The 14,039-nt window shown below is 38.1% G+C and overlaps 1 protein-coding gene across 1 annotated transcript in view; it reads left to right on the plus strand.

Moving 5' to 3' along the window:
* Positions 1-4,885: 4,885 nt before the first annotated feature.
* LOC136865388 (modular serine protease) overlaps positions 4,886-14,039 on the plus strand; it is a 200,649-nt gene continuing 191,495 nt past the window's right edge. The window contains exon 1 of the mRNA XM_067142403.2: positions 4,886-5,129. Within this exon, the coding sequence (XP_066998504.2) occupies positions 4,960-5,129 (170 nt within the window). The 5' untranslated portion in view covers positions 4,886-4,959. The remainder of the gene's footprint in view (positions 5,130-14,039) is intronic.

The following is a 14,039-nucleotide window of genomic DNA, read 5'->3' on the forward strand; positions in this document are numbered from 1 at the left end:
ATACTTGGCCCCCTGTTATTTATTTTATATTTGAATGACATCTCTTCTAAGTTGGAAAACTGCAACTACCGTCTCTATGTCGATGACCTTCAAATTTACTGCCACACAAAAGTGAATGACATAAATGCAGCTATTTAAAATATGAACCAAAACTTAGAGCAGATCAGCTGTTATGCAGCTGAGAATTCACTCTCCATTAACCCAACAAAAACACAAGCTATCATACTAGGGCAGAGAAAACTGCTTGCCCATTTACACAGTCTACAACTTCCAGTCATTCAACTAAATGGCATTGCTATCCCATTCTGTAATTCAGTAAAAGCCTTGGAGTCACTATAAATGAAACTTTAAACTGGGATGAGCATGTCACTAAGATGCTTGTTGATGATGGTGATGCTTGTTGTTTAAAGGGGCCTAACATCGAGGTCATCGGCCCAAGAGCATGTCACTAATGTATGCAGGAAAGTTCATTCATCACTTCATCCCCTTAAGATTCATCAGACCATATTACCTCCCAACTTAAAAATAAGACTGGTTCAAACATTGATACTTCCAATTTTTAACTATTGTGATGTTGTGTTGCTGGATGCTACCAGTGAACAAAATAGGAAATTGTAGAGAGCTTTAAACTCCTGCATTAGATTTATTTTTTTCATTGAATTTTGCCTCGCATGTATCCTCTTTTTATGCACAACCTGCTTGGTTAAAAGTAGAGCAGCAGAGAAAACACCATGTATCAACCCTTATCTATCAACTCTTGACTGAAAATATATCTGAATATCTCTCCAGTAATTTCCATTTTCTATCTTCCTTTCATGACCGTGACTCGCGATCTGGGTCAAAAATTGCAATACCTCCACATCATACATTTGCCTTCAGTAATACTTTCCTTGTGTTGGGTGCTTGAATATGGAATGCTTTACCCCCTGAAGTTAGAAATTGTTCCTCATTAATTACCTTCAAAAGACAGTCTAAAGATTTCCTCCTGAATACGTAGGCTTATGTAGTTATGTGTGAATGTGTGAGTGAATGTCTTGAGTAAATAGTTCCCAAAAGTTTATATAAACTACTGTTATATTATATGAATTCCACCTAGAGTAGGTAATATTGAATTTATCTTGCTCATTCTAGACTTAGGATGTAGATCTTTTAGTTTTAGTCTATATTAAGTTATATGATTATATTATATACAGTGTATTAAGTTTGAATATTAAGTCTGTTTTTATTATCAAGCCGCATAATGTGGTTAAGTGTAAGAGAAGGCCAAGAGCCCTAACTTCGTCACAAATAAATAAACCTAATTCCTGGATAACACTCTACCCTGGTTCCCTTTCCTCCACACACTTTCCCGACATATCTGACAATGGAATTCGCCATGTCCTGAGTCTCAATCCTACCCACCTCATTTGATCTCCCCTCCTCCTGATCAGTCCTATCTTTCCTGACAGCTGCAGAAGCTACTTCCTCCTCCCTTTTCTCCATCCTATGACCCTGTTCCATCTGTCTTTTCCTATCCACTACTCCACATTTCCCTTTCCTATATTTTCTCTTTCTCCTACTTCCACACTTCTTAACAACAGTTCCCTGTTCCTCATCTTCCCTTGGTTGTTCTACCTGCTGTGACTTGTATCGATTTCTCACAGACACCTGTCCTGAATTCTGATCCTGAATGGAGCCCTTAGCCGCAATCTCCTTCCGCTTAAAACATTAGACCACCTGTTTTCTACAATTCCTCCCTTTCCTTCCCATCCCTCTCTTACACCTACTGTATCCTGTACATTGTTTGAGGCAGGCCTACTTTCCTTCCTGTCCTCTGAGAGAATCCTAATTATCTCCCTCAAACTCTCCAACTCCTCCCTCATACTCCTCAATGCCTGGCCACACCCACAGTTCCTACACTTGCACTCCTTAGCTATTCTTTACTGAATAATGAAAAGAAGAGGAAAAATAAGATAACTTATTCTGTGCAAAATAAAAATGAAAGGAAAGAAATATTGTCTAGGATAGTTCAAAAAGATCACACAACAATAAGTTAATTAATATAGGCTACTACTACACTACAGTACTACTTAGTTGTATGATTTTTTTTCCTACAACACCCTAACAGGATGAAAATTTCTGTTAATTACTGGAAACAGAGGGTTATTTTCTTTGTTAATATAATCTACATTTACATCTCTTGAGAGTCCTGCTACAAACCTGTTTTTGTACTTAAAGGGACATTTTATTCCAATAACTCTGACAGGTTTACCAACTTCATTTAAAACAATACCATCAGGACTAGCACACAACCAGGGGTGATTTTCATTAACTATCTCACCACTGTTTGTGATTTCATTGTTTGTTATTTCACTGTATTTATTGAGAGCTATAGACTCAGTCTTTTTGCTGTACAATAAGTTTCTATGTATAATGGGCTTGTCCTGAATAAAAGTTCTTATCACTTTTTCCTTATCCTTACCTTGCAATATTTTATGAGTTTTAGTAGCTGACACTCAAAATTTTCTCACATTCGCCCAGTCGGCACTTTCCGATTAAGCCGTTGTTTGTAGAGCCAGATCAGTGACGTCAGCTTCAATAATCTGTACTGTGCATAGTCATAATATAAATTATCTACAGTTAGTCTGCTGTCAACTGTACCTACGTAAAAAAATATGATTTGAAACATGAAGTGTCATTGCTTTTTTTTTTATTTGCTCTTTCTGAACTATGCAACAGCATTTTTCGATGATATCCTGTAAATGGCTGCCGATAACCCTAACTGGTTCACTTTTTCCCTCCTCCATTACAAGATCTGCTTCTCTTAACGGAGAACACTTCATCAGCTGTCTTGACTAATATATTTTTGTTTTCCTGAAAAGACCAAGAAATTCAAATCAGTTGGTTTATTTCAAACAGTACTATAACTACAGAGACTCACCAAAGTTGCAAATTAAAATTTGCTTGAATTGTCTCAAAATGGCTCCTAAAATCTCCAGAAAAGTGTCTATTTGCTCTCTTTGAAATTTATTGATATACTGAATAGAATAATTATTATCACCTGATGTTTGGGGAGAAGGTTTACCTCATTCTTGAGGCCAATTGATTTTAATGACCCCTGTATTTTCATTGCAAAATGTCACCATTGCACAGACATGCTTGCATGAGCTTGATTCTCCAGCAGCACAGTCACATTCTACATTGATAGCCTTCCTGTTGTCATCCAGCTTTAAAAACTAATTATGATATTTATTAGCATCTGTTTCAGAAAAAAATTCTGTATATCAGCAGTACCTCCCTCAATTGATACTTCGTATGCTGGAAGATTGACACTTGTCTGCCATATCATATTCCCACATATTCTACTAAATAGCATGCTCTTTTGTTCATACACATGCTTCACATGGCTACTTTCAAACAATTTGTAACATTACTTGATTCACTTCAGGGTGTAAATCCACCATAAATAGTAATATCCCTTGACAGTCCCTCCATGCTCACTATTTACATTCCCATCTCGCAGCACTAGGCTACACGGTAACTCAGAGAAGTCGGCTAGAGTGCTCTGAACCTCATGAGTTGCATGTTCCCCATACTGCTGCTAAATAGGACCACTTACCAATGCTGGATAAAATATGAATGCTTGTTATGAAGAGTAGCAAGTGTGTATTCTATGCGCATTCTTACCATGTTCGTAACTATAATGGCATCACTGTGTCTTGATTCTCTGAACAATAACGTTCTATAAACACTGATCAATGGTAAGTCAGTGTCCAAATAGGTCGACAACATCACTGAAAATAGAGGAAAACAATCAAGGAAAGAGATATGATGATACTGCTGAAGGCGCAATATGCTTCTCTGTTTACACAAATGTTCTAAATTCATCATACAATGTCAAACTTTTCTTAATTAGGACTGTAAAAAACGGATTACATTTACTGATTAGTTTTTTTTTAGGTTAGATAGACTGTGCATACTAATATACACAACAATTTTAGATGTGAATTTGAAAAAAATTTAATCATTTGAAATATATGAAAAGACAAAAAGCTGAATGACATAATAACGACATTGACACCTTTTCATATTGTTACATCAGAAGTAAAAGAAAAGAAAACAAAACAAAACAGTCCAATGTTGAGACAATAGAGTAATTATATTTTCAGATACCAAAAGAAATATTATTGATTTAGCTCAAAAATGGTAGAAGTTATAAAACCTCAAAGTATGACTAAAATTCTCAGTATGCAGCAGTTCATAGGTTACAAATATCCCTTGTTCAAGCTTGGGAAACCTTCAATAAGTAGGTCACCCAGATTGTTGTAGCAAAAAGAACCATTTCTATGCTTATTAATTCTTGGAAATAATGAGTAAAAAGTAGTTAAATATGTAAACATTTTGTCTTCTGAGGAAGTGGACTATGACTATTTCAGAATTTCATTGAATGGTATGGTGTTTCCTTAAGGTATGGTTATGTATCCATGCTTTATTTGGAGCTGTTGCAAGTACACTTGTACCCAATCACACCAACTTTGCATGTGTCTCAGGATTGTTTGTAAGGCTCATACAGAGAACAACTTGAAGATTTTCACTATTGTCATTGGACTGCGCCTCATTCCTGTATTTGCATCTGGGAAACTGTCTTTAAATACTGTAGGTCACAGTTTGAAATCAGTTTTAAAGCAAATTCCATACTCCAACAAATTCTGTTGGAAGGCTTACACATACATATTAACATTCTTAGAAATAAAGCAAGAAAAAACATGAAATTTTATAGAAATCTGTCCCCTTTTAAAGATTTTAGAACTGTTGTCAGAACACGGTATTTAAATGGACTTGAATTATTACTATTACTTTGCCAATTTTACATCTGGTTTTAGTATCTTAAAATCTCTTGTGTTCAGTCTTGATCACCATATGTTCACAAAACATACAATGTGCTGCATATTTAGTTAATTATTTTGATAAATTTTTTCAATGAGCATGTTTAAACAAATACCTACCATTATGCCTTCCAGATGCCCAGAAACAGCATTTCAGTGCCAGTATGGTGCATGCATAAAGAAACACCACAAATGTGATGGCAACCATGATTGTGCTGATGGTTCAGATGAAAACCATTGTGGCCATGAAGAAAAAAGTTGCAAGTAAGTAGTCAACACCTGTACCAAGCAACTGTTTGTGAGATGTGCAGTTATCATAAAATCCCAGTTTTTTTCTGATATTGCTGTGACTTGTGCCATGTTTCTCTCATACATCTTTCCTGTCTCTAACTTTCCTAATTCATTTTTCTCCTCTGAACCCATTGCTGTTAGACAATTTGAGGACTAGGACATATATATAAGGTGATAAAAAAGTTTCCGTTTGGGGGTGTTGCTGCAGCGGACATGCTAAGTAGAGCGACTGCGATGTGGGTATATAAGCAGGGACATGTAGGCAAAGGGATTGTGTGTCAGTCGATTTGTGCTGAGGTGCGTGCATTAAACGCGGCCATGTGGACTATGGTGATGTTATTACCAAATGTGTCCAAACAGGACCAACGTGTTGTTATTCTGTTCTTGGATGCTGAAGGGCAAACACCGGTGGACATCCATTGGAGAATGCTATTTGCTTTATGTTACACTGACACAGATAATTCTTATGGCAATGATGGTACAGGAAAGGCCTAGGAATAGGAAGGAAGCGGTCATGGTCTTAATTAAAGTCCAGCCCCAGCATTTGCCTGGTGTAAAAATGGGAAACAATGGAAAACCTTCAGGGCTGCCGACATTGGGGTTCGAACCCACTATCTTCCGGATGCGAGCTCACAGCTGCGCGCCCCTCACCACACGACCAACCCGCCCGGTCATTGGGTAATGAAGACTGTGTATGGTGCAGCATGTCTGTCAAAAACCACCATTGTGGAATGGTGCACCAAGTTCCGTGTGGGTCACGTTTCGACACAAGATGCTGATCAATCTGGGAGGCCAGCCTCATCCATTATGGACAACAACAACTCAAGTGGAAAACACTCTAACACCCGTCCTATAGTCCTGATCTCTCCCCATGCAGTTATCATGCTTTCGATCCTCTCAAAAAGACCTTGAAGGGTGAAGGGTCGATGCTTCCTGTTGACGAGGATGTGCAGCAGGCGGTTACCGACTTCTTCACATAGCAGGACACAGTGTTTTACCACATGGTGTGTCGGTGGGATGAGTGCCTCCATGCTCATGGTGATTTTGTCTGATTGGCATCCTGATTCAGGACTGTATGGCCATCAAACAGAAACTTTTTGATCGCCCCGTATAATTCATTTTTATATTTACCTTTCATATCCCCTAATTTTATGTACTCTCATATTCTGATTCTTTGAAGGGTCACAGGCTACCCTTTCTTCCCACTTGTATTTAGTGGAAGCCCTCTTAATCGGCTGAACTGGTAAATAATGTCACTTCCAGATTCCCTCAGTTGTGAGCGTCTGCACTGCCTGCCAACCTGTCCTGCTTGGGAATAAGATACAATTTGTTTCATATTGCTTATTGCTTACCATATTGGGTGCCATTTTTTGTCATTTTACTGATTTACTCACGAGAGGAATCCACCAAGAATAACAATCCGAATTCCCAGAAACTTTATGCAGTGAAAGAGGGGCCGAACTAAGTGAACACGTTTCGGTTTATCCGTAGACACTTGACCGCTTCTGAGAAGATAACAGTTGAAGTTTCCGACATGCTTTACGTGTCTTTTAGAGCGTAACATGTTCAACTGATGTGTTGGCGTAGTGGCTATCACCGCAGCTTCATGCTTTTGCCCTCCACGTTCAAATCCCAATGATTTTTGTTTTGTTTCATTTGTAACCATACAAAAGTATGACCTCCCAATTTTAGATTAGAGAATTTTCGTAAAAAATTTGTGATATAAAGTAGCGAATACCATGTGAATTTGTTAAATTAAGATGTAAGAATATTATATTGTAAGAAGAATTTGCAGTTAGAGAATATTGCATATTTGCATCATTGTAGTTTGTATACATTTCTGTTTGGGTAAGAGTTTGTACACATGGCCTAGCAGTGAAGATTATGCAACAAGGAAAACAGTGACTGTATCAGTATAGACGGTTGAAGTCTGTTAAAAGTGTTGCAACAAGTGGTTTAGAAACCTGGGGGTACAGTCGGGAAGAGTATGCTGAAGATGGTAATTCATCAATGTGGATGAATGTGCAAGATCGCTATTTGCAGATTGGCAGCTCAGTAACCAATCCAAAAGCTCCGATTTTGAACGAGGTTGTGTTGACCAAGAGGTGCTTGAAGATATTTCAGTGGGAACATTGCTACCAATGGTCGTTTGGCAGATGCTAAGCCATGTGGAGCAAGCTTATATGTACGTATACACGTGTGCACTGAGTTGATTACTATGACTGTTCATGACCGTTGCGGTTGCTGTTGATGAAAATTACCACTATGAAGTCTTTGCTGTATGAGTTCTTTACGGTTGCATTACTGTAGCATTACAGAGTCATGATGAGTGCATTAATTGGTAATTACAAGTTCCCAGTGAGCAGTCAGTGGAAGACACTACATACCGGTAGTGTTCTTTTGTAAGTCAGACTGTGGATTATTCCTCTCCGAGGAAATGTACACTATGGGTAGTGTTTTTATAGGTGTAATCTGGAGATAATGTGTTGTTGTGCATAGAACTGACTATTGCTAGAAGAAATTGTAGGCCAAGTATTCAGTGCTTGGTTGTTCTTTGATTGATTTGATGTGGCATTTGTCTAGCATCTAGTCCACAGAAGTTTTTCTTTTTTTTACATGGTGAAGATATTTGATTAACAGAGTATAGTGAGGTGACTGGGTTTGTTTTAACATACTGTTATAACTTGGGATAAATAGATTCCATGGTGATGAAGCTGTTGTGCTAATGTATATAAGGTTAAGAATGGACAGTCATCTTATCCATAGGATACCATTAATTTGAAGCATAGCCTTCTGAATGATGTATAGTTTTTTGTTTCTTTGTAAGTTTTAGATGTTTGTAGATGTTCATTTTTGTAAGCGGCAAAACGAGTATGTCTCATCACGTGATGATAATTGTTAGTGTTTGTTTTGTTCTGTTGTATTTTTGTTCCGGGAGTAAATTCATGCAGTGGAACTGGTGGAGTGAGAAAAAATGGTCATTTATTTTCAGGGTTAAATAATAGCAGGTATGGTAATGAAGCAAGTTTGGAGCCTCATCAGCCTGATGACTGTTGCCTTGGGAGAAGTTCTTTCATGCTCTACAGAGTCAATTTTTCCTGTAAATCTTTTGCAGGCAGCACCCAATTTTGTTATTTATATTCATATCATGTTTCTATTTCACCAATAAATTACAATTGGCACCAAAACGTGAGGCATGAATAAGGTCCAAATTTGCTCATTATCTAGGTATGCACAGGCAAACTAGGAACACTTGTGTTGAAGTAATTGTATTTAGAGGTTATGACAATGAAATGTAGAGAAACTGATGTTTTGAGGTTAAGAAGTAGAGAGATGCATTGGAGAATAATGTAATTGTGTTGAAGTGATTGTATTTAGAGGTTATGAGAAGGAGTTGTAGTGAATCTGATGTTTTGAGATTAAGGAGTAGAGAAATACCAATGAGTTCAATGTCTGTGAGTGGAAGTAGTTATAGTAACAGCTTAAACACAGGTGTACAGAGTGGAGATAGTAATAAGAGTGAATCATTTAAGGAAACTGTTTCTTATCTGCAGTGATGGAGAGAGAAAGGGGAAGAAGTACTGGGGAAAATCAATGTAGTTTGGTGGGATAATAATGATTGGGTGGGACTGTTAATGGATTTTATGGCTGAAAGAAGTGAACAGATAAGGTGGAGATATCTAATCAAGGGAAGGAATTAAGGGAGGCAATTTTTGTGAGGGGTAAGATCGTAAGGGAGGGACTCGATTAGAATGGTAAAATGGTAAGTGAATTAGGGGAGATAATTGATAATGTAGGGAAGAAAATTGATGATCAGAGAGATTTTGGGGGTAAGGGGTGTTAAGAAATTAAGGATGATTTGTCGGAGGACTTAATGTGTGCTAGTATTGATAGCACTTTGGTAATCGATGCTTTTGAGGAAGTTCCAGAAATTGAAAAGGAAGTTTTTCATGAAAGTGGTGAAGGTGATTTGTGGAGGAGTCATGTTTGAGGAAGATATTTGATATTGTGGATGTTAGTGTAAATGATGCGATTAATGTTATATCGATAATATGTCAGAGTAGTGATGATTTTGAGATTAATGAAACTTCCATTAAGGGGGTTGAGAGCAACGGTGTTGATGACATGAATAATGTGCAAGTGAGAGCTGAGCTGAAAGGTATGGAAGATGGAGTAATACTGGGGGAATTTAATAGTAATGATGGAGATTTCGAGGTGTATTATAGTAGTACTTTCAGTAAGGGGGCAAGTGTGAGTGAGGAAATGTGTGAGAAGAGTTGCGACAAAGAGATTGAAGTGATTGAATCTGGTAGTAGAGTGGATGATGATGCGTGGACTAAAACTGTTACTGCTGTGGGTAAAGCTTTCGTGAAAGGGAGGTTCAGTCACATTTTGTGCATAATGGGAGTCATAAGAGGGGTTGTAGATATTATAGCGATTCAGGGTTTGAAGAATTTATGAGGAGTGATTGTGTTGGAGATTATTTGGGGGTGTGGAGAAAGTTCAAGGAAAGTGAGAGTGGCAATGTGTATGAGAAAACAGGAAGTTGATTCAAACATATGTTGAGTGAAATATCTGATGCAGAAAGTAGTATGAATGATTTGATGCTGTGTGGAAGAGTATTGATGTAAGTTGTGGGATTGTGGCATGTTTTCAGAAGAGGAGGGATGTTTTAAATGTGAAATTTGTATGTGTTCTGAATGACATTCTGTATTTCTGTATAAGTTGTGTGCAAAAGGAAGGGAAGAGAGCTTTTGTGTGAGGTTGGCAACCATGGTAGGTCTGTTCTCTGCAGAGAAGGTACCTCTGAAAATGTCATCCAGTTGACAAACACCAAAGCATGTAAGGTGGGTGAGATAAAGGGGGAAAAGCAGCCACACCAAGGGGATAGTTTTCAGGTAGGAGAGTGAAGGTCTTTCATCCATTGTCTGGAGAACAGAGAGAGATACATAAGCTTTTCAAATGTATGAAGGATCTTATGTGCGGAATATGCATATCAGATTGTTGATGATCAGGTTAGAACCGTTGGCACCTGTAACATCCATAACTTAAAGCATTATGTAAGATAATGGGTAGTATGTCATACAGTGCACTCCCGATAATTTGTGGTAATTAATGCACGCACTTCCACGAATTATCAAAAACCGCTAATTATCCGCAATCATTTTTAAGCCTGGTAAAAACAAAACCATACTTTAAAATAATTAAATGTATTTTATGAACAAGCAGAAAATAATTATAACGCTTCACATTGTATTGTAAGACACACTAGAGAAAAATTACAAAATGCCATGTGGATTATGCCAACATTCGTATCTAACAAAAAAAATAAATTGGTCATCACTTTTCGTTTCTTAGATGATTGTTCATTTTTTCTAATTCTGGATTGTACATTTCTCAAGAAAACAATATCTGAAAATGAAAATTAATCTCTATTTTTTATGTAAGAGATAAGTGTGTCTATAGAGACACTAGCTTGGCTGTGGGAAACTTTTGGAGTTTCCGTTGCATCACTCCTGCACTCGGTATCATCTGAATCTCCATCTTCCTCACCAACCATCAAATTCCGTACAATATCCTCATCACTTTCATGTCTGAAACCATAATCGTCCTTATCAACGTCTAACCACTCAATAATGTCACTCTCTTCTGCATCTTGGCATTTATCCAGGTTTTTCAGTAATGATATCATAGTGAGACTACATTGCCCTTTCAAAATATCATCATCACTGAAGCTGGCAAATGCTTGCTCTTCACCTAGAACAGATTTCCATGATCGTGTGAACTTAGTAGCGGTAATTTTGTCCCATGACTTATTGAGTGGGTGAAGAGCATCCAACAAACTGAAGTCCTTCCAAAATGTTGGAATATTGATGCCTTCCTCAACCAATTGCTGTAACACAGATGACCTGTAGTTCTTCTTTAAAGCAGCAATAACACCTTGGTCCATAGGTTGGAGAATAGAAGTTACATTAGGGTATTTCACATAAATATCACCTTCTTTAATTCACTTTTGTGTGGATGAGAAGGTGCATTGTCAATCAAGAGCATGCTTTGATTGGCAGTAACTGCTTAATTAGGTAGGCTGTCACTTGTTTCACAAAATGATTGTGAAACCAGCCCTGAAATATCTATGTGTCCATCCATGCTGCCTTTTGACGGTAGTACTGCAAAGGTACATTCTCTCGTTTTAAAACACCGGGATTTTCTGGATTTCCCTATCGCTAATAATTTTAATTTATGATCCCCACTTGCATTAGCACATGCCATAATGGTTATTTTTCCCCTGAATGTTTTGCAGCCTGGGGCTTACAGTTCTTGTTGCACCACTAATGTTCGGGACAGTCAACATTTTCAGTACAACCCTGTTTTGTCTGCATTGTAAAGTTGCCTAAGGTCAAGCTATTCTTTTTCAATGAATGATTGAAATTCCTGTGCGAACTTTTCAGCTGCACCCGTGTCTGTGCTGGGACATTCTCCGTGAATAGCCATTTCTCATATTCCGTAGCGTTTCTTAAACCACATAAGCCAGCCAGAAGACGCTTTAAAATCGCCTTCTAAGCCAAGAGCATCGTGAAAATGTTTTGCTTGCTCAGCACACATTGGACCAGACACAGGAATACCTTTCACTTGTTTCTGATTAACCACCATATCATGGCTTTGTCTAGTTTTGCATAATCCGATGTTCTCATTGATTTCCAGGACGATGAGCAATCACAATTATCAGAAAATTTGATGAGGGTTTCCCTTTGCTTCTTCATGTCTCTCACAGGTGTTTCACCCACACCAAACTCGCAGGTTAACTTTGATGATGCCTCACCTTTGTCCAGTCTTTCTATAATTTTCAGTTTTTCACTGATGGTTAACATTTTATGTTTCATTTTTCGACCACTCATATTGAAAACTCTTACTATTGACTTATTCAAAACTTCGAAAAGACTTCTGCACTCCATTCACACTTCTCAAGTACAGTAGCCTACAATACACTCGCTGCCGGTGCACCTACCCTTCACTTGGCTTACAGTTCAGTGACCTTGGTCTGTGGGGAAAGGGAGGGTAAATTCCAGGTGCATTCCTGTTTCATTGTCTCTGCTTCCAAGATTACGTTAATCTGTGAGGTGCGATGCGCAGCAACATGCTCGAATGTTTCCAAGTTTGCAGCATTCTGGCAGCAGTGTACATATAGGCCTACTGCTACATCGTAGAGAAACGAAGTCCAGTCTCCTCAAATACCAATGATTTTGTCTCCACGCATTGCATTAAAATTATTTTAACCTAGGCAGAGATAATTTTACTCAGCGTGATGATTAGTGGGTGTAAGAATTAATACTTTAAAAAAATAACTCTCCAAGACCCGCGAATTAACCACAAAGCGAATTATCCGCACGCAAATTATCGGGAGGGCACTGTAGTAGTAATGTGCTGTATATATTTTTCATTTTGTCAGGCAAGCCTGAGCTATCAGACATGCCTGTTATATTTGTGATTTGCTCAATTGTCAGCATTCCAATTATCTCAAATCAAGGGGAAGTATTTTAACCATACAAGAGTACGATCCCAAACTTCAGGTTAGGAAATGTTTGTAAACGACAATTTCCTTATCTAAAATTTGGAGATTGTACTCTTGTACAGTTACAAATGAGTGGTAAAATTTACAAAATTTATGAAAGTTATTTTATAAATTTATTTGACAAATTTTACAACCCCAGTTCATTGAATCCAGTTAACAAATTCACATGCTCAGGTGTGTATAGATTGAAATGTTTTGATTGCAGCAGTATGTATATTGGACAAATAGGGAGAGGTTTCGAAACTCGGTATTACAATTCATGAAGCTAATCATCATTTCTCCACCATCCATCAAGATTTGGATATACTTTGTTTCAGTCAAAAAGGCCTTTTTCTTAACACATTGACGATGGGCCACAAATGGAGGCTGCTACCCCATGTAGATTGGATACTTCAGGCCTCCAAGAAAGAAATTACACTGTTGCACTCAAGAATTATTCAAGATATTGACCTCAAACTTGGAACATGTACTAACTACTGTAAAGTACGATAACTTTCAAAGCAATACCATTTGTGGCCCCATTTAATAGTCTTTCTAAGCACTGTATAGCACTGTATGCTCTGTTTGTGCCTTTTGTGTACTTATTGGGTTCAATTATACAAGGATTTCTCAGTTACTCCCCATTTACTGTTAGCCGTTAATCATTAGAAATATCTAATTCACTGTCACTTGGTACCTATTATAACCAGTCTGTACATAATTAATCACTATATTATCGGTAGCCGTCGGCATCTGAATATGCCATGCCATGTTGACATCTGCACCAGAGCTCCAGGAAATAGCTCTACAAATCCGACATTATTTTGTTAAATACATGAAGGTTTAAAGAAAGAAAGATGCAGCGATAATTTATATTCTATGACTACATCATTTGGAACTCCTAATTTTGCCCACAATTCCATCAATAATCAAGGAAATACAAGGTGCATAAAAGTAAGTATTCTCGTAGCCCGGCACCTGCTGTTGGCTGTCACCTATCGTCAGCTCAGAAACGACGAGAATTTTCAGGGTTTAACACCCACTCATTCGGGACAAATATTTCAGGTTCTCTATGGGAATCAACATCTATATCATCTGATGGCCAAGTAGGCATCAATTTTTGGTAATGAGGCAGAGTCTCATAGTGCATTGGCACTGCCGGTGGCTCCAAGTAGCCTATGCAGTGGCCTCCATGGCATCTCTCTGCTAAAATTCTATGTCAGCGATTCTCGCCAGCCAGAGCAGTCTAGCGGACTACTCCAAACTACATGCGCCAGCCAGCGGGATCTCCGGTACTGCTACGCCTCACTACAGCAGACAGCAGCGCTACAGCG

This window comes from Anabrus simplex, chromosome 1 (genome assembly GCF_040414725.1).
Source record: "Anabrus simplex isolate iqAnaSimp1 chromosome 1, ASM4041472v1, whole genome shotgun sequence".
NCBI classification, from domain to species: domain Eukaryota; kingdom Metazoa; phylum Arthropoda; class Insecta; order Orthoptera; family Tettigoniidae; genus Anabrus; species Anabrus simplex.